Source organism: Dama dama, chromosome 7 (genome assembly GCF_033118175.1).
Source record: "Dama dama isolate Ldn47 chromosome 7, ASM3311817v1, whole genome shotgun sequence".
Taxonomy (NCBI): domain Eukaryota; kingdom Metazoa; phylum Chordata; class Mammalia; order Artiodactyla; family Cervidae; genus Dama; species Dama dama.
Genome location: NC_083687.1, coordinates 12338117 through 12358648, shown reverse-complemented (window position 1 = coordinate 12358648; position 20532 = coordinate 12338117). Strand labels below are relative to the sequence as shown.

At 48.8% G+C, this 20532-nt stretch overlaps 1 protein-coding gene across 2 annotated transcripts; it reads left to right on the top strand.

Moving 5' to 3' along the window:
- Positions 1-9390: 9390 nt before the first annotated feature.
- On the top strand, positions 9391-11640 carry CLPS (colipase). Of its 2 annotated transcripts, XM_061146061.1 has the most exons (3): positions 9391-9474; positions 10961-11083; positions 11509-11640. In XM_061146061.1, exons 1-3 carry the CDS (start codon positions 9391-9393, stop codon positions 11638-11640), a joined length of 339 nt encoding a protein of 112 aa, XP_061002044.1. The 2 variants fall into 2 exon arrangements, with proteins under 2 accessions (XP_061002044.1, XP_061002045.1); XM_061146062.1 differs by lacking the exon at positions 10961-11083.
- The last annotated feature ends 8892 nt before the right edge of the window (positions 11641-20532 follow it).

The following is a 20532-nucleotide window of genomic DNA, read 5'->3' as shown; positions in this document are numbered from 1 at the left end:
ATTTAGTATCCAATTATTTTCATTTAGCATTTCACCATCAATGTTTTCTCACATTACTAGTTTTTCAAAAACGTGATCTTTAATCTTTATATAATTGTCTAATTATTCTCCTCCTTGGGGGTATTTCGACAGTTTCCCATTTTTTACTATTAAAAAGAACCCTGCCTTAAGCATATTATGCTGTTAACCTGTGTTTCCTCTTAAATTTCTTCAGTTTTGCGACTAGTCCTCGCCGTCAGATTGAAAGTTCAACAAGGCATGACGTGTATCTCCACCATCGGGCTGGGAGCTTCTCCAGAGTAGGGGCTGAATGCTCCCCGCTTCAGAAAGGGCACTAACCTGGGCCAGGCTCTTCGGGACTAGTGGACACCTTTTGTTTGGCCTGATCAGCAGAACTTCCCCTGCCTTTGAGAGAGGCCTCTCCTGCTTTCTGAGGTCCTGGTGGGACAGCCATCACAGGGCACATATACCCTAGAGACAGAACTGAGTGTGGGACCCAAGCTAGGCTATCAGCCTCCACTTAGGGAATCTGAATGGTGGTGGATTAAAATGAGGGAAAATGGTGTTGTTAAGTCAAGCCTTGGCCACATCCTCAACAGATAATCCATGACCTCCTGCTACCAGGAGCTTCAGAGCCACCTGATACCTGTGCCCATCTAAGGTGGCCCTGTTCCTTCAATTCTGTGACCCACTCACTATCTTTCCACTTCCTTCCTTTTTGCTTTTATGGGCTAGAGTAGGTTTTGGCTGTTGGTACCAAAGAGCCCTAACCTGATCCAAAATATTAGCACCAACAAAGGGGTTTCAGGCCCAGACTTCAGACAAAAGGCTTTGAGATCCCTGTTTATGTCTGGAGTTGGGAAAACAGCAGCCCATGGAACAGAGAGGAGAAACAGCTAGTCAGATTATCAGCTGTGAACTCTAGGGATCATGAGCCATCTGAGGGTCAAGTTCTGGGGAACTGCATAGCTTTGGCTACAGACAGATTTAAAGGTAAGGGAGAAATCAGGAACATAGAGTGTGACGGGTGCCTATAATGGCAGGGAATAATGTCAAGCAAGATAATAATGTCAAGCTCAGTTGTTTAGAATAAAATGAATTTCAAGACCTTTAGGTGTTATGGTTTGAAGAATCCATTGCCTTCTGCAAGAGGGCATGAAAGTGAAAGTGAAGTCACTCAGTCATGCACGACTCTTTGGGACCCCGTGGACAGTAGCCTACCAGGCTCTTCCGTCCGTGGGATTTTCCAGGCAAGAATACTGGAGAGGGTTGCCATTTCCTTCTCCAGGAGATCTTCCCAACCCAGGGATTGAACCTGAGTCTCCCGCTTTGTAGGCAGATACTTTACCGTCTAAGCCACCAGGGAAGTCAAGAGGGCATAGGACCTTTAAAATAAGATTCAGGATGTGAAAGGACTGAACTTCAAGGCCTTGAACCCATCTCGTGTTCCTGAACATTTAGACTAGCTCACCTCAAGAACTGGTAGAATCCTCACCTTGGCCCCCTGAGCCTTAAGCTAAAGGGGTATATACTAGGAAGAGCTAAGCCAACGCCCCTGGTGCTCCCTCTCACTTTCCAAATAATAAGTCAAAAACAGTATTATGGGGGCTTTCTGGTGGCTCAGTGGTAAAGAATCCTCCTGCCAATGCAGGAAATGCAAGAGACTCGGGTTCGATCCCTGGGTCAGGAAGATCCCCTGGAGTAGGAAATGGCACCCTATTCCAGTATTCTTGCCTGGAAAATTCCATGGGCAGAGGAGCCTGGTGGGCTACAGTCCATGAGGTTGCAAGAGTTGGACATGACTGAGCGACTGAGCGTGGATGCACACACAAGCTGCATATTGAGACGTGACTGTGACCAAATTAGAGAGGTGACATCACACAGACATCTCGGCTTAGTGCTGGGGCAATGACTGATGAAACACTGGGCCATCTCCCTAGCGTCTTACAGACGATGGTTGTGATGTGTGTGAGAGGAACACTAGCAAGACGTGGGGACCATGAATACGGGGGAACAAAGGGTTCACGTGGTTGTTGACCAGTGAAGGGAGGGACCATGCTGAGAGAACAGAGCGCGGATTTCAGCAGGACCAGAAGGATAAGGTGGGACAAGGACATCTTCAGAGAAGCTACTGAGAGCCCAGGAGATCAGAAACACCCCTCCCCTAATTCTTAAATCCATATAAGCTTCACTCCATACTCGGTCCAATCTGGTCAGGAGAATGGGGTGGAAAGGGGGATCCTAAAAGCTGAGTACCAAATTTTAAAAAGAGTGATAACTTGAAAGTCAGTAAATGTCTCATTTTCTTCCCTCATCTAAATAAAATGGATACTGGATGATTGGTGTAAATTTAAAAGTTAAAATTATTGCACATCCCAGTTTGGCTTTGTTTGTTTTTTTGTTTTTTTGGTTTTTTTTGGCTGAACTGTTGCATGGCTTGTGGGAGCCTTGTTTCCCAACCAGGGAGCGAACCCATGTCCCCTGCATCGGAAATGCAGAATCATAGCCACTGGACCACCAGAGAAGTTATAACTTGAGCATGCCTGTTAGGGAAAAAAGGTGATCTGTGAGTTAGGCAGCCACAAGTGGAATGGAGGGTGTATCTACTGTTCATGTGCGCCCAGAACACTTCCCCTTTGGTAACAAAAATGTGCTCTCTGTTTGAAGCACCGCCCCTGCCTGTTCCTTGAGGTCCAGGTGGGGCTGTCTGCCTCAGGGCCCTGACCAGTGCAGATCATGGGTAGCAGGCTAGAATACTCAAACTAAGTCAACCTGAGTCTCTCGTGGGGACTCTGACTCTTGAGTGGATTCCTTACCTGCTCCCCATGTGACTCCACGTTGTCACACATCTGACCTTGGTCCGGAGCTATGAGCCCCTTTCCAGAATTGAGATGTCTGTGTTCATGGCTTAAGCAAAGGGAATGCATTATTCGGGGGTCAGGGGGCGGTGTTTCGGGTACCACAGGGGCAGGAGTACCATGGCAGCCGCCATGGGAAGGGTGTGCGTGTGTGCACGACACGTCTGTGTAACAAGGCCTGGAAATCCATCAGGAAGTCGAGGCACGGCAGCCGCTGCTTCTCCCCAAACGGCAAATCCATTCTTCCTCCCCTCTGCAGACCACTTTCTCCATTTCTTCATCAACACAGCAGAAAACTCCCTTCCTGGGCCTCCCTAGTTTCATGTTTCAGATCAGCTCAAAGGCGAGCTGTTGGGCACAAACCTACCACCCAGGAAAGTGCCTTGGGTCAGATATTCATTCCTTGTCTAATTCATCCGGTGGTGAGGAGCAAAGATGGGCTCATTTACAAACGTGGCTGCCAAAAGCCCACTTTTGTGTGTCTGGGTTGGACACACCCCAGAAAGTGGAGAAAGTGGACTGGGTAACACCCAAGAGGAGTTTGCCACATCTCTGGGTCTGCAGCTGCTGTGCCCCAAACCCTCAGTGGGAGGCAAGGCACCACCCATCCCCACTCTCCCAGGTGGTAAGACTTGATCGGGAGAATTCTGCTCCTTTTCTGTTTGTTTTTTAATTGAGGTACTGTATCTACATTACATACAGTAAAGTACCAAAACCTTAAGTACATGGCTAGATGGATTTTTACATGTGTTACCAATAGCCCAGATGAAGATTTAGAACACTTCGGCACTCTAGAGGCTTTCTCCCTCCTGACCCCCCTCCCAGTCATCCTCCTCCCAGGGATAAACCCTGCAGACTTTTACCACCAAAGGTTAGGTTTTGATTTATTTATTTATGGCTGTGCTGAGATCTTCACGACCCAGATAATCACAATGGTGTGATCACTCACCTAGAGCCAGACATCCTGGAATGTGAAGTCAAGTGGGCCTTAGAAAGCATCACTATGAGCAAAGCTAGTGGAGGTGATGGAACTCCAGTTGAGCTATTTCAAATCCTGAAAGATGATGCTGTGAAAGTGCTGCATTAAATATGCCAGAAAATTTGGAAAACTCAACAGTAGCCACAGGACTGGAAAAGGTAAGTTTTCATTTTAATCCCAAAGAAAAGCAATGCCAAAGAATGCTTAAACTACCGCACAATTGCACTCATTTCACACGCTCAAGTAATGCTCAAAATTCTCCAAGCCAGGCTTCAGCAATACGTGAACCGTGAACTTCCAGATGTTCAAGCTGGTTTTAGAAAAGGCAGAGGAACGAGAGAGCAAATTGCCAAGATCCGCTGGATCATCAAAAAAGCAAGAGAGTTCCAGAGAAACATCTATTTCTGCTTTATTGACTATGCCAAAGCCTTCGACTGTGTGGATCACAATAAACTGTGGAAAATCCTTAAAGAGATGGGAATACCAGACCACCTGACCTGCCTCTTGAGAAACCTGTATGCAGGTCAAGAAGCAACAGTTAGAACTGGACATGGAACAAGAGACTGGTTCCAAATAGGAAAAGGAGTTCGTCAAGGCCGTATATTGTCACCCTGCTTATTTAACTTCTATGCAGAATACATCATGAGAAACACTGGGCTGGAAGAAGCACAAGCTGGAATCAAGATTGCTGGGAGAAATATCAATACCCTCAGATATGCAGATACACCACCCTTATGGCAGAAAGTGAAGAGGAACTAAAAAACCTCTTGATGAAAGTGAAGGAGGAGAGTGAAAAAGTTGGCTTAAAGCTCAACATTCAGAAAACTAAGATCATGGCATCTGGTCCCATCACTTCATGGCAAGTAGATGGGGAAACAGTGGAAATAGTGTCAGACTTTATTTTTTTGGGCTCCAAAATCACTGCAGATGGTGATTGCAGCCATGAAATTAAAAGATGCTTACTCCTTGGAAGGAAAGTTATGACCAACCTAAATAGCATATTAAAAAGCAGAGACATTACTTTGCCAACAAAGGTCCATCTAGTCAAGGCTATGGTTTTTCCAGTGGTCATGTATGGATGTGAGAGTTGGACTGTGAAGAAAGCTGAGCACCGAAGAATTCATGCTTTTGAACTGTGGTGTTGGAGAAAGCTCTTGAGAGTCCCTTGGACTGCAAGGAGATCCAGCCAGTCCATCCTAAAGGAGATCAGTCCTGGATGTTCATTGGAAGGAGTGATGTTGAAGCTGAAACTCCAATACTTTGGCCACCTGATGCAAAGAGTTGACTCATTGGAAAAGACTCTGATGCTGGGAAAGATTGAAGGCAGGAGGAGAAGGGGACGACAGAGGATGAGATGGCTGGATGGCGTCACTGACTCGATGGACATGAGTTTGAGTAAACTCCAGGAGTTGGTGATGGACAGGGAGGCCTGGCGTGCTGCGATTCATGGGGTCGCAAAGAGTCGGACACAACCGAGCGACTGAACTGAACTGAACTGTGCTGGGTCTTTACTGCTGTGTGGACTTTTCTCTAGTTGTGGCAAGCAGGGGCTACTCTCCAGTTGCAGTACGTGGGCTTCTCATTGCAGTGGCTCTAGGACACATGGGCTCAATAGTTGCAGCTCCCAAGCTTTAGGGCATAGGCTCAGTAGGTGTGGCAAACAGGTTTAGCTGTTACGCAGCATGTAGGATCTTCCCAGACCAGGGATCAAACTCGTGTCTCCTGCATTGGCAGGCAGACTCTCTACCACTGAAATACCCGGGAAGCCCCAGCATAGGTTAGTTTTGCCTCTTCTTGAATCTCATGTAGATGGAATCAAACAGTCTGTGTTCTTTTGTCCATGGGTTTTCTCATCCAATATTATGGTGGATTTCTTTTTTAAAACTGATATATTTATTTGGCTGTGCTGGGTCTTAATTGCAGCACTTGGGATCTTCCATCTTCATTACAGCATGTGGAATCTTTTAGCTGTGGCATGTGGGATCTATTTCCCTGAGCAGGGGTCAAACATGGTCCCCCTGCATTGGGAGTGCAGAGTCTTAGCCCCTGGACCACCAGGGAAGTCCCTCATTCAACATTATGTATGTGAGAGAAACACATATGATTGCACGTGGGAATCAGAAATGGATTCTTTTTTGAAGGGGAAAAAGCCAAAGCAAAACACTCTTTTTTTTTTTTCCATTTATTTTTATTAGTTGGAGGCTAATTACTTTACAATATTGTAGTGGTTTTTGTCATACATTGACATGAATCAGCCATGGATTTACATGTATTCCCCATCCTGAACCTCTCCCTCCCACCTCCCTTTCCACCCGATCCCTCTGGGTCATCCCAGTGCACCAGGCCCGAGCACTTGTCTTGTGCATCCAGCCTGGGCTGGTGATCTGTTTCACCCTAGATAATATACATGTTTCAATGCTGTTCTCTCAGATCATCCCACCCTCGCCTTCTCCCACAGAGTCCAAATGTCTGTTCTATACATCTGTGTCTCTTTTTCTGTCTTGCATATAGGGTTATCATTACCATCTTTCTAAATTCCATATATATGCATTAGTATACTGTATTGGTGTTTATCTTTCTGGCTTACTTCACTCTGTATAATGGGCTCCAGTTTTATCCATCTCATTAGAACTGATTCAAATGTATTCTTTTTAATGGCTGAGTAATATTCCATTGTGTATATGTACCAAAGCTTTCTTATCCATTCGTCTGCTGATGGACATCTAGGTTGCTTCCATGTCCTGGCTATTATAAACAGTGCTGCGATGAACATTGGGGTACACGTGTCTCTTTCAGTTCTGGTTTCCTCGGTGTGTATGCCCAGGAGTGGGATTGCTGGGTCAAGTAATTTCACAATTTGTATGGAAATACAAAAAACCTTGAATAGCCAAGACAATCTTGAGAAAGAAAAATGGAACTGGAGTAATCAACCTGCCTGACTTCAGGCTCTACTACAAAGCCACAGTCATCAAGACAGTATGGTACTGGCACAAAGACAGAAATATAGATCAATGGAACAGAATAGAAAGCCCAGAGATAAATCCACGAACCTATGGACACCTTATCTTCGACAAAGGAGGCAAGAATATATAATGGAAAAAAAAAACCTCTTTAACAAGTGGTGCTGGGAAAACTGGTCAGCCACTTGTAAAAGAATGAAACTAGAACACTTTCTAACACCATACACAAAAATAAACTCAAAATGGATTAAAGATCTAAATGTAAGACCAGAAACTATAAAACTCCTAGAGGAGAACATAGGCAAAACACTCTCCGACATAAATCACAGCAGGATCCTCTATGACCCACCTCCCAGAATATTGGAAATAAAAGCAAAAATAAACAAATGGGACCTGATCAAACTTAAAAGCTTTTGCACAACAAAGGAAACTATAGGCAAGGTGAAAAGACAGCCTTCAGAATGGGAGAAAATAATAGCAAGTGAAGAAACAGACAAAGGATTAATCTCAAAAATATACAAGCAACTCCTGCAGCTCAATTCCAGAAAAATAAATGACCCAATCAAAAAGTGGGCCAAAGATCTAAACAGACATTTCTCCAAAGAAGACATACAGATGGCTAACAAACACATGAAAAGATGCTCAAGATCACTCATTATCAGAGAAATGCAAATCAAAACCACAATGAGGTACCATTACACGCCAGTCAGAATGGCTGCTATCCAAAAGTCTACAAGCGATAAATGCTGGAGAGGGTGTGGAGAAAAGGGAACCCTCTTACACTGTTGGTGGGAATGCAAACTAGTACAGCCACTGTGGAGAACAGTGTGGAGATTCCTAAAAAAACTGGAAACAAAACACTCTTTAGATTGGGGAAGGGGTGGTTAGACCATATGAAGTTTGGGTACAAAAAAGTCCTTAACTACTTCTTGCTTGTATTTTGGAAGCACAATTATCAAAGTTCTTTTTGCTGTATTTGTTTGGGATGGAAAAAACTGCATTCTTTCACCTCTGGAAACGTGGCCGTGACCTGCTGGGGAAAAGTAGTTGAAACACTGAGCTCCGTAAAAAGAAAAAAGAGAAGACAGTGTTTCCTTCATCAGTGGCATCTCCAGGTCTCTGGAATTGGGTGGGCTTCTCTCATTTTGAGGATCTCCTGGCTGGTTCCTCCAGCGGCTCCTCTCTAGGCCACCATCAGGGCTATAAGGGTGAAGGGTCGCTATGTTGCCTGGACACCCCCCATGTGTCAGGCACTTCCATGGGGTTTCACATACACTGTCCTATTCAATCCTGACCTTACTAAAAGCCATTGACCTCTTTGCCTCGATAAGAAAACTGAGGTTCATGGAGATTACAAGTTTAAATAACCTGTCCAAGTTCGTGTAGCTGGTTACAGTGAGTTTTGAAGTCAGATCTGTCTGGATAAAGGCAACCTAGTCTGGGGCCTCCCCAAGTTGGCCATCTTCCACTTCCTGGGGTGAGGAAGGGGTGCTCTGCTACAGTGGCCAGCCCTCCAGGGAAAGCCGCTCCGTCCCACACCTGAGCACACTCAGGCAGCTGTGCCCTTCCCAGCCTTCACCCCGGGCCAGCAGAGGCCAGGGGGACCTTTTCATTGTCAGCCAGGACTAACAACTGCCCAGGCACACACGTGGCCTTGGGTAGGGGAAGAGGCGAGTGGGAGAGAGGAAGCTTTAATGAAAGGGGCCAGTCTTTGATGCCGGTTGCAGATATTAAGTGAAGTGGAAAGGAACCGAGAGAGTTGTTGGAGAAGGACTTCCTGGGAGTTCCTGAATCACTCCTGCAGGCGTCCCCCGGTGGGACACCCAGAACGGGACTCCCAGAGCAAGGCGATACCCCCCTGCCAGCGGCCACAGAGCCTGTCACCCCAGGGGCCTGGGCCTGCCAGAAAAGCCCAAGGGGGCCTGGGACCCCGCCTACCCTGAGCCTGATACTCCCAGATACCTGGGTTTGGGCGGGGTCAAAAGCAGGGCTCAGACTGGGGTGAGGCAAGAGAGGGGTCTAGGAAGGAAAGTTAAAGGAGGTGCTCACACTCTAGGTATCTCTGTTGCCTCACCCGAGTGCCCAGCCCTGCCAGGGAGCTCAAGGCACCAGAGGTGAATAACAGCAGTGAACAGGCACTGCAGCTAACATGCACTGCTCATATGCGGAGCCCTGTTCCAGACTATGGGTATTTCGTGTATAACATGTTAAATCACTTAACGCTCACAACTCTTATCAGTTGACAGATAAGGAGACTGAAACAGAACTGGTAACTTGCCCAGCTAATAACTCCTACAGGCAAAGGTGCCCCTGAGTCCCCTCTCTTAGCCAGGCCGCCGCGTCACACCACCCCCAACACACACACACACAAACAAGGTTCGGGTGCCAGGTGGCACCCAGTAGCTTATCAGGACCCCGGCCCAGCAGGCTGACCACAGCTGGGCCTCTGCCCACGGCAGGCCCTGCGGGACTGGGAAGGTGGGTCACATGTGCACGAGGCCTCTTTTATAGCCCAACCGCCCCCTCTGGCTCCGTCTTTTGCCACCTGACCCGACCTGCCGGCTGCAACCTACACCAGCTGTGCCCACTCATCATGGAGAAGGTCCTTGTCCTTCTGCTCGTCGCCCTCGCGGTAGCCTATGCAGTTCCTGACCCCCGGGGAATCATAATCAACCTGGTAAGAGGGTCTTCCAGGCAGGAGGCATCTGGGCCCCCATGTGGGATATTTTTTAAGCTTGGCTTTTTGACCCCTGGTGGGTCCGCTGCCCAAGAGCTGGGAGGTAAGACATCTCTTCCTTGACTGCCCACCCCCTGTCTCCCTTGCCCCTTCCCCAGGGCCCCAGAGAAGGCTGATCAGCGTGGAGCATGCTCAGAGCATGGTTCAACCTGGCTGAGGGAACTTGATAAAAATCCAGAGCAGAACTCCCTGGAGGTCCAGTGGTTAGGACTCCACACTTTCACTCCCAAGGGCGCAGGTTCAATCCCTGGTTGGAGAACTAAGATCCCATGAGCCATTAAGTAAAGCAAGAGAAAAGAAAAACCCAGAGTGTTGGGCTCTCATCCTGGAAACCCTGACTCAGAAGATCCAGTAGTTTAAAAAGCTTCCCTGTGATTCCTGCTTCTGACCTAGTCCAGCTCTAAATGCCTCAGGACTGCTTACTTATTTAGTCCTTGTAAGAACCACATGGGGCTTCCCAAGTGGTGCTGGTGGTAAAGAACCCGCCTGCCAATGCAGGAGATGTATGAGACGCAGGTTCGATCCCTGGGTTGGGAAGACCCCCCGGAGGAGGGCATGGCAACCCACTCCAGTATTCTTGCCTGGAGAATCCCATGGACAGAGGAGCCTGGTGGGCTACAGTCCAGAGGGGTGGCAAAGAGTCAGACACGACTGAAGCGACACAGTGTGTGCGTGTGTGCACATGTGCACACGCACACACAAGAGCCACATGAGATAGGTACTATTATGATCAATCCTGTCTTCACATGTGAAGCTGACTTAGAGGAAGGTTAAGTCACCCGCCTGAGGTCACACAGCTGGAAAGCCTTGATCAGAGACTGGCGACCAGCTGGCAGGCTCCAGAGCCAGGCTTTCCACACTGTCCACGTGGCCTGTCCACAAGAGGGCACTGCAAGAGCCCTTTGGGTTAGGAACCCAGTTCGCAGGTCCTTAACTCAAGGCCAGGCATGGGTTCAGAGGGGCTGGGAAGCCTCTGAGATTGCCTGTAAGAATCTGTGGAGGGAGGATTTTCCTGGGAGATGGTCCTCAACTTTCACAGGCTCCTCGAAGGACTGGGGGACCCAGAGAGGTTTGGAGACCTCGTTTGGGGGCCACAGGCGACCATTCCAGATGTGAACACTGAGGCATAGAGGGGGGCAGCGACTGGTCCAGGGTCACCCAGGGAGCTGGTAGCACAGCAAGTCCGAGGAGATGGGTGTCCTGTCCCCACTCAGGGCTACTTTAATGATGCCACACTGTCCGCTTCTCACATGGGCGGGTCAGGGTGTTGGGGTGGGCAGAGGCCTCCAGCCCCAGGGGTTGGATTCCTTCATACCAGCCCGCCATGGTGGGAGGCCCTGTCGGCAGCAGCGGTTGGTGAGTTGGGGGTCTGCGTGGACAGGGGACCTAAGGGAGGGCTTTGGGCTGACCGGCTGCCCCCTGGCAGGATGACGGCGAGCTCTGCCTGAACAGTGCCCAATGCAACAGCAAGTGCTGCCACCGGGAAGACGGGCTGAGCCTGGCCCGCTGTGCAGCCAAGGCCCGAGAGAACAGCGAGTGCTCCGCCTTTGTGAGTGCCAGGGGGCGGGGTGGGGGGCGGAGATGGCTGTGGGGGTACAGCTCAGTGAGGGGAGGGCCCTCGAGGCTTGCGTGTGCGCTCAGGGAAGAGGGTCAGTCCGGACACAGAATGCTGGAGGTGAAGGGAGGTCAGCACCCTTCAAAGCCCTTTCCCATCCCATCCAGTCTCCTGAGCCTCACAACTGACCCATGACATGGGTCATGGACATGGGTGTTAACCCTATTCATGGATGGGTAAATGGAGGCTCCCCAGAGATATCGAGTTAGTAAGAGCAAGCGAGCCTCACAGTGGAGACCAGAACCCAGGTCATCCAAGCCCACAGAGCCCCCTGCACCCCCGCCCCAGGGAGGCAGGAAGGAGAAGCGCCATCTGGGGCAGGTGGCCCCCACAGTCTGTGACCCCCCCTGTCTCTGCAGACACTCTATGGGGTTTACTACAAGTGTCCCTGTGAGCGGGGCCTGACCTGCGACGTCGACAAGACCATCGTGGGCTCCATCACCAACACCAACTTCGGAGTCTGCCTTGATCTCGGACGTGCTGCAGAGTAAGCGAGCTCACCCCGGCCGGCACACCCCAGGACGCTCCTCCACCAGGCCCCGCCCCTGGCCGGCCACCGCCTCGACTGGCGCCTCCACCTTCTAACTGGGTTCTTGGCAATTAAAGCCCCTCTTGCAAACCTTCCCCAGTCACCTGGATACCCTTGCTGAGTCAGCGTCTTCCTTGATGTTACATCAAGCTTCTTGTATCATCAGGTGTTATCTGAAAAGTAGGAATAGGTCGGGGGGCCAAATAGAACAAGGCTGACAGGCTGGAGACAAGATTGTGAAACAAGCCCAGTCAGGCTGGGAACCTCTCTGTTTCTGAGGAGCATCACAGCTCCCTGGGAGGCCCTCCTTGCCCCTCAAGTTCTCAAGCAGGCAGGCAGACACGTGCACACGTGCACACATGCACACACACACACACACACATCTCTGGTGGGGAGTTATAATGGCCCATATTCTTTGCCCTGCATCAAAACTTACCAGTCCCTTCTCCTGGTCTCTCACCCCTTTCCTGGGCCAAACTCAGCGGTGACAGCTAGCTGACACCATCTGTGTTAAAGAGTCAGATCACTCATAATCGCTGCGGGCTTACTCTGTGGCCAGCAAATTCTCACAATGGCCCTGGGAAGGAGAATTCATTGTCTCCACTTTATAGATAAAAGAAACTAAGGTTCAGAGATGTTAAGTAACTTGCTCAATGTTACATAATTAGAAAAAGTTGTCACTAAATCCACCCAACTCCACCCCCAACCCTTTCTACAATTTCCTGCTCTTTCCCGGTTACTCACACTGAGACAAATGGGTGGAACTTAAAGGAAAGGGCTTCCCTGGTAAAGAAACTGCCTGCAAATGCAGGAGACCAGGGTTCGATCCCTCGGTCAGGAAGATCCCCTGGAGAAGGGAATGGCAAACCACTCCAGTGTTCTTGACTGGAGAATCCCATGGACAGAGGAGCCTGGTGGGCCGCAGTCCATGGGGGTGACAAAGAGTCAGGCATGACTGAGTGACTATCACTTTCATTTTCAAAAGGAATTTAGTTTTGACTTAATATAAAAACCGTATACCCACTGGAGCCATCAAACCTGGGCTTCCTTAGAGAGTCTTGAGATGCTAGGCACTGATGTGCAACTGGAAGGTCAGTGACCCTCGGTGGCGATGCTGGAGAGGAGATTCACATAAACAGGGGAGGGTGAACTAAATGAATTAGATGCTCTACCCGACCCAGGATTCTGTAGTTCTGGGATAATGAATCCTCAAGAGGAAGCATTAGGTTTAGGATTTAAGACTGGATTCAGCTGTAAGTAACAAAAACCCAAGTAATTATGGCACAAAAAAAGGGGGCATGTATTTCTCAGGCGTGAAGAAGTCTGGAGATAGAAGTGTTGGCATGTGTTTGGGTGCTAGCTCCTCTCAGCAAACGCCTTCACTGGGGCTCCTAACACCAGATCCTCTCACCATGTGCTAAGTGAGCAAGCCTGGGGACAGAAGCTGGGTGGGGGAGGGGGTAAGGACAGAGTGCCTCTCCCAGGGTACCTTCTTATCTTCCCCTAATACTTCCAGGCTGACGTCTCCATATCTCCACAGCTACAGCTGGGTCACCTGACCACCGCTAGCTGCAAGGGAGGCTGGAAAAGCAAGTATTGGGCAAAGAGAATGGGATTGCCACAACTGGCTTAGGCTAATTACAATCCTACTCCAGGGCTAGGGACGTGGCTGCCCAAACAATATTGGGGGTTAGCAAGGAAGGCAGGCTTGGCTGCCAGCAAACATTGCAAGCTTTTTATTTCAGTGATAGTGCATCATCTCTCCCTCCTTGCCCCTCCCCGCTGGGGGAGGCTCTGGGAACCAGGGACAGGAACACACAGTTCCAGGTGTCACCAAAGTAGGCGGAGAAGTGGGAGGAGGCAACAAAGAGCAATCATTAAACTAAAGCTTTCTTAGCTGGCTTCTTTTTTTCAATTTTCTTACAATGGCTGTAGGTGATTTTAAACTATTTCTGATTCTTTGGAAATACACAAGTCAGGCCCAGCTGGCAGGGATACCCATTATCCAGGCCGAGGAATGTCAGAGAAAGGGAAGAATGCCAGGGAAAAATGACACTTTGACCTCGGCCTTGAGGGCTGCTCTGGGGCAGCCCCCAGCTTCACCACAGTCCAGCTTGGGGGCCCTCGACCTGTGCACAGCAGAGGAGCCTGGGCACAAAGGACCTTCTCCCCCAGCTACTGACTGTGCCTCTGGTCACCTCCTCCAGGCTGACCTCTAGGGTTGCATAGGGCCCTCCCCACTCCGCCCCTAGCATCGCCTTTCCCCTGTTATCCCATCTGCCAGTCCTAAGTGGATGAACACTGAGAGGGGGCCCTATCTCCTCTCCTTAAATCCGCTCATGGGTCAGTCAACTCCCCTGTCCGGCACACTCAGTTCAGACGCAGTCTCAGCCCACTTCCTCCCAGGAAGCCACAGCAGAACTCCCGGGGCTTGGGATGAGTGTGGTTAAGGCAGACGTAGACCCAGGTTTAGGGCCAGACCTAAACTGTGCCATTGACCATGCTACTTCAGGGTCTGCTGGAAGACCCCCAGAGAACGGGAACCCATGTTAGAGAAAGAAACATTGCCGCACCCCATCCCTGCCCCACCATCCAGGATTCCATGCCCCTTGGCGGGGGGACCCACCTTGGGTCTGTCCAAAGTCTCCCCCAGCAGAGAATGCCCGGGTCATTTCCGCCCACCTACCCCTCCCTCCTTCCCCTGGCCTCTGTGTGCGCTCCAGTTCCATCTTCCGTGGGTCTCCCCCTCAGCTCCCCTGAGGCTCCGACACCCACCCTGGGTGGGTGGACCCCTTTACAGGGCAGTACAACTCGCGGTTCTCGGCAGACCCGCTCTTGCACCCCTGCTTCTGGAAGCAAATCTCCTCCGTGTCCTGCAGGGAGACGGCCTGGCCTGCCTCCTTCTCCCACACAGCCCCCTCCCCACCTGCCAGGCTGGGCAGTCTCTAAGGCCCCAGGGGTGTCTGTGTGGCTGGGGTTTGGGGGACACAAGGTGACTGCGGGACCTGACTTGTGCCTAGAGGGGCCTAAGCAGTTTTGGAAGGTTTGTCCACAGTGTCCCCCAAATAGGTAACTTCTCCTCTGTTGCACAGGTGAGCCAGACCCACCCGCCTGCCGCACAAAATTGTCATCTGCACCTTCCCCCCCAAACATGCACATGCTCACACGTCAACGGTCCCCAGGGCTGGGGCTTATGACATTATCTATCACTGCCATCCATCAGCCCTCTGTCCCACAATGTCAGTAGTCTTTCAAGGAGCAAATACTGAGTGCCTACTGTGTGCAGGCCCTGGTGCTCCAGCTGGGAACAAAAGCAACAGCTGCCTGCCCTGCTCCGCGTGCCCTGCCCCGGGGGCCCTGTCTGGCTGCCCCCCTCTCCCGACCCAGGCTGCGGCCCTCCCGACACCCAGCCAGAGCAGGCCCATCACCTTGGTTTGCCATGTTCACAACATATATGACTCCCTGAATTTATCTTCTTTATCCTGTTTTAAAATTTTTCTATCCCCTCCTTAACTCTAGGAGGGCAGTGATTTTTGCACTCATGTTCACGGTTCTCTCTCACCACTAGGACTTAAGTCCTTATACACAGTAGGTGCTGAGAGCAGAACTGCTGAGTAAAGGAGAATACTGTAATGTTTCCTTGGTCTCTCTAACCTCTTCTACTATTTCCATTCTCTCTCACTCCTCTTTGCTGTTCCTGAATATGCCAGGCAAGGTCCCTCCTCTAGACTTTTGCCCTGGCTGTTCCTCCACCTGGACGGCTCCTTCTCCTGCCTGCCTGGCTCCCTTTAGGAAAGGCCTAGTGGCTCAGATAGTAAAGAATCTGCCTGCAGTGTGGATTCGATCCCTGGGTTGGGAAGATTTCCCTAGAGAAGGAAATGGCGACCCACTCCAGTATTCTTGCCTGAAGAATCCCATGGACAGAGGTGCCTGGCAGGCTACAGTCCCTGAAGTTGCAGAGTCAGACACGGCTGAGTGACTAATCCTCATTCACTCCCTTTAGATCTTTGCTTAAGTTTCCCATTGTTAGTAAGGTCTTCCCTGAATACCCTCTTCTCACACCACAACTCCTGAAGCCCCTTCCTTATTTGTTTCTTTGTCCTCAGATGTTGATCACGTGGAATATATTAAAATTTTACTTATTTACCCCCTACAAGAGAATGTCAGCTCTCCCAGGGCAAGGAGTTTTGTGTCTTGTTCATAGACCTCTTGCTTGCACCTAGCAAAATCCTTTATAGGTGCTAAGTGCTCAATAAAACGCGAGGGGAAATGAACGTCTGTGTCTCTTACCAGACGTGAGCGAGCGTGGGAGAGGAGTGCTCTGCTGTGTTCACCTCTGCAAGACCATCAGCGGTGCCCCAGCAGGGCTCCCATGATCCAGATGAGCTTTCTTTGTCCCCCCAAACACCCAGCACTCCCTGCTGCCCCCCACTTCCGGCTTTCACCCACATAAGCCTCTGGGTCCACCCACCCTTACCAAACAGAGTCTGAGGATGGTGGTAGATAGTGTACCCTCGAGGTTCCCTACCAAACTTTTGATTTCCTTCCCAGTGAGGAGGAAGAAAAAGGAGAGGAGGAAGTGGAGGACCAGGAGCAGCTAAAAACCCTGCATCTTCCAGGTGACCGCCATGTGACTGAGGCCTGGCAGGTAGGTAATGAGGTATGAATGCCCAGTCCTGGGCTTGAGAGGGAGAGGCCAACAATGCCAGCTCCCAGACCAAAGGGACAGAGGAGTAAGCAATGGGGATGGAGCAGATGTTCCCCAAAAGCCACTGCTGCTTCCTGGACCGTTCACTGTGCTTGCCTTGCTGCCGGCAGAGTAGCCAGTCCATGTGCTTGGGCTCTGGCACCAGCAAGATAGATGTGGATTCAGAAAGCTCTGCTATCTACTGGCTGTGTGCTTTTGGCAGACTTCTTAACCTCTTTGAACCTCAGTTTCCACGTCTGCAAAATGGGACAAAATAACGGTACATCACAGGAATGACACAATGCTTAAATTAAATAGCAGGTATTTTACTATGCACAGTGTAGGCACCCAATCAATAGAAGCTGTTGTCATTATCTATACAGTTAGAAGGTCTCAGAACGATTTCAAAAGACTCTCTCATCCTATCTGATTGTATATTATTAACAAATAGCATTGTGAATATTAGTTTCACAGATGAGGTGACTAAGGCCCAGAGAAGTTGCTAAACCTCCCAAAGTCACAAAACTATCAAATAACAGAAAATTAGACTCTGGTCTAATCTTTCCACTCCCTTCCTCCAGAGACTTTCAATGAGAATTTCAGTAACTCTCTCTCCTGTGAAAGTGCGGTCACCTGAACACATTTCTGTAGGCCTTCCTTGTGGGCATGAGGGTTACAAGCTCAGAACACATGAGCTATGAGTGGGTAATCAGAACAAAGTGCCTGAGTCTTGAGAGTGGGAACAGATGGTAATGCTGCGGGTAGAGGGGCAAGAGACATTCTTACATACACTAATCATGGCAGGTAAGGAAATGCTGTGGAAACAAACCACCCAGGAGGCATAAAGGCTTATCACAACACAAGTGGGTTTCTTGCTTGTGCGAAGTCAGCTGTGAATCAGGACATTCTCTAGGGCCACCATCCTCCAATTCCGGCCTCTCCCAGCCACAGAGCATCCCCTTGTCACCCAGCCATGGAAGGGAAAGAGAACTGGAGAACTTGAAGTCATAGTCTCTGAAAAGTAATTGAGTGATCCAGGTTTTCTGGGTGCCTCTTGGAGGATGAAATCAACCCCCACCCAGAACTGGTTTGGATGTTGGAATGAATGATGTCACACATATCAAAACAGTATGAAAAGTTTTACTACTTGAATAATGGACCTTTCTGGGGACAGCAGGGCAGGTGCAAGGGAGTCTGAGTGGTAAGGATAAAGGGGTGGGTGGCTTTGACTTTTACTGAAGCTAGGAGATGGGGCCAGGGAGAGGGTTCCCCCAAGCAGGCTGGGGTTTGTGTAGTTTGCATCTCCCACCACACCAAGGGAGGGAGGGGGGCTATTATCAGCTGGCCTAGATGTGGAGCAAAAGGGGTGTGAAGGCTCAAAAGCTATCATTGGCCAACCAAAAATGGAGTCTTCCTTCGGACTTCCGTAGCCATCCATCAGTTAGTACTCCATGCTTCCCCTGTAAGGGGCATGAGTTCCTTTCCTGGTCAGGGAACTAAGATCCTGCAAGCCACGCAGCCTGCCTATCCACAAAGGAGTCTTTTTTCTAGTCTTTCCTAGAAGAAAACATAGACAAGCCTTTGCATTGGTCTTTGCAGTATCTTTCTATTAATAGTTGTGACTCTTCAGGCAAGGGAAACAAAAGCAAAAATAAACAAATGGGACTATATCAGATAAAAGCTTATTCATTTTTTTTAATGACTTCCTATGCACAGCAAAGGAAATCATAAAAAAAAAGTGAAAAGACAATGTACTGAAAATAGGAGAAGATATTTGCAAATGATATGTCCAATAAGGAGTGACTACCCAAAATATATGAAGAACTCCTACAAATCAACAAAACAACCTGATTAGAGCTGCCTAACAGTCATTAGCTCTGGGTCCTGGGAGCCAAGCTCTCCTGGCTTATTAAAATAATAATAAAGGGTTTTGTGGCAGCAAATTGCTCCCACTATACACTCTCCTTTTGTCCTTTAATAACAGAACCCCCCAAGCTTTAGCTGGGCACACGGATGTCCAGATGGAAACTACATTTCCCAGCTTCCCTTGCAGCTAGCTGCAGCCATGTGACTAACTTTTGCCTGAAATTGAACGTATTAGTTGCTCAGTCTTGTCTGACTCTTTGTGACTCCATGGACTGTAGTCAGCCAGGTTCCTCTGTCCATGGAGTTTTCCAGGCAAGAATACTGGAGTGGATTGCTATTTCCTTCTCCAGGGCATCTTCCTGACCCAGAGATCGAACCCAGGTCTCCCACACTGCAGGCAGATTCTTTACCATCTGAGCCACTAGTTCACCAACTTTTGCCTAGTGGGGTGTAAGTGAAAGTAATTCCTGCTGCCCTTTTAGGAAGGGTGAGCTACCTGCTGCCTCTCTACCCCCTTTCATCTAACTGGAAAGTGGACCCAGCAGGTATGCTGGTGCACTATCTCTGACTATAGAAGGAAAGAAACAACCTGGGGCAGAGCTTCCCAACTAGTGTGTCTGGAGATACGGATGCCTTCTGCCCTCAGCAGAGCCTCTTTAGGGCCCCGAGACCCTTCTACTCTTATGCCGAGGTGCTATATCAATATGATGTTTCTATGTGTGCCGTGTTGTAAAAAATTAAGGGGAAAAATAGAAGGAAACAGCAGCAGATGACTGGGCAAGAAGGTGGAAGGAGGTGGGGGCATGCATGATCTCTCCCAGCAGAGCCTCCAGCCAGCCTCCCCCCAACCACCAGGTGAGAGAGAAAGCATCCACCTTGCTGAAACCATCATTAGAATAAGATTTTGCTTTTGCAGCCATTAAGTTGTGTCCTACAGAACATAAATGGTTTGGACTTGGAAATTATCTTATTGTCTACTCATAGGGAAATAGTTAAGCAGATATGGTCCACATATAAAATAAAATTAGGCAGTCACTACTGAGTTTTTGTTTTTTAATTTTTATTGGAGAATAGTTGCTTTACAATGTTATGTTAGTTTCTACTATGCAGCAAAATGAATCAGCTATATGTGTTTGTGTGTGTGTATATATATATCTCCCCTCTTTTTTGGATTTCCTTCCTATTGAGGTCACCACAGAGCATTGAGTAGCGTTCCTTGTGCTATACAGTAGGTCCTCCTTAGGTATCTATTTTATACATAGTAGCAAGTCATTGCTGTTTTTAAAAATACTTTGGTGACATGAGGGAAATGATTGAGATATAATGAGATAGGAGAAAAAGAAATTTATGATCTCGGAGTGAGGCAAAGGATCTCTGAATTACACTGTGGTTATGTCAAATGAGGAGCGGTGAGTGGGTCCGGGGCAAGGTGACCCCCAGGCAGACTGAACTGGGATTGAGGTGGAGACTCAGCGTTCCAGTCTGACCCAGGAGAATGGGTCAGGGTTGAGTATGCAGACTAAGCAGACTAATCCAACTAGAATCAGTCTTAGGATGTTTGCTGAGAATTGTGACACAGATGTTTCCTTTCTCTGGGGAGCCTGATTTCTCCATATGTGAGGTGGACTTGTGGTTAAGACCCTGCCCTGTGGAGCAAGACAGCCTGGGGTCCAACCCCAGCCCCACCCCTACTTAGAACCTTTAAGAAGGATACTTTGCCCTATTCTTAAACTAGGGATAATTATAGTACCTACTATAACTTTGTTGTGACAATAAGATGAGTTGATACAGATAAGAAAACACATTGCAGTGTCTGGAACATAGTAAGTGCTCGATAAATCTTAACTGTTATTATTATGTGACACCTGGAACTTTTGCAGCTACTGGGAAGGAATCCAGCCAGAGGGCCATGAAGCTACTGGATTTAACCAGACCCAAGGCCAACCTGCACTTCCAGTTCTGACCACCAATGAATTCCCTCAGCATCCAGACCAGTTGCAATTGTTTTATTTTTTTGGATACTTGCAGCAGAAAATACCCCATGGTGAGACTTGGGCAAGCCATGTAGCTCTCTGAGCCTCAGTTTCCTTATCTTTATTTTTAAACATTTATTTGATTGAAGTATAGCTGATATACAATGCCGTGTTAATTTCCACTGCACAGCAAAGTGATGCGGCTATACATCATATACATTCTTTTTTCATATTCTTTTCCATTATGGTTTATCACAGTAGTACCTTGTTGCCTACTCATTCTATACGTAATAGTTTGCATCTACTAATCCCCAAATTCCAATCCATC

Bases quoted from the DNA above. Each gene is read 5' to 3' on its own strand.
- CLPS (XM_061146061.1), top strand. From the start codon at position 9,391: ATGGAGAAGGTCCTTGTCCTTCTGCTCGTCGCCCTCGCGGTAGCCTAT. The intron at 9,475-10,960 runs GTAAGAGGGTCT...GCCCCCTGGCAG, and splicing joins GGGGAATCATAATCAACCTG to GATGACGGCGAGCTCTGCCT. The intron at 11,084-11,508 runs GTGAGTGCCAGG...CTGTCTCTGCAG, and splicing joins ACAGCGAGTGCTCCGCCTTT to ACACTCTATGGGGTTTACTA.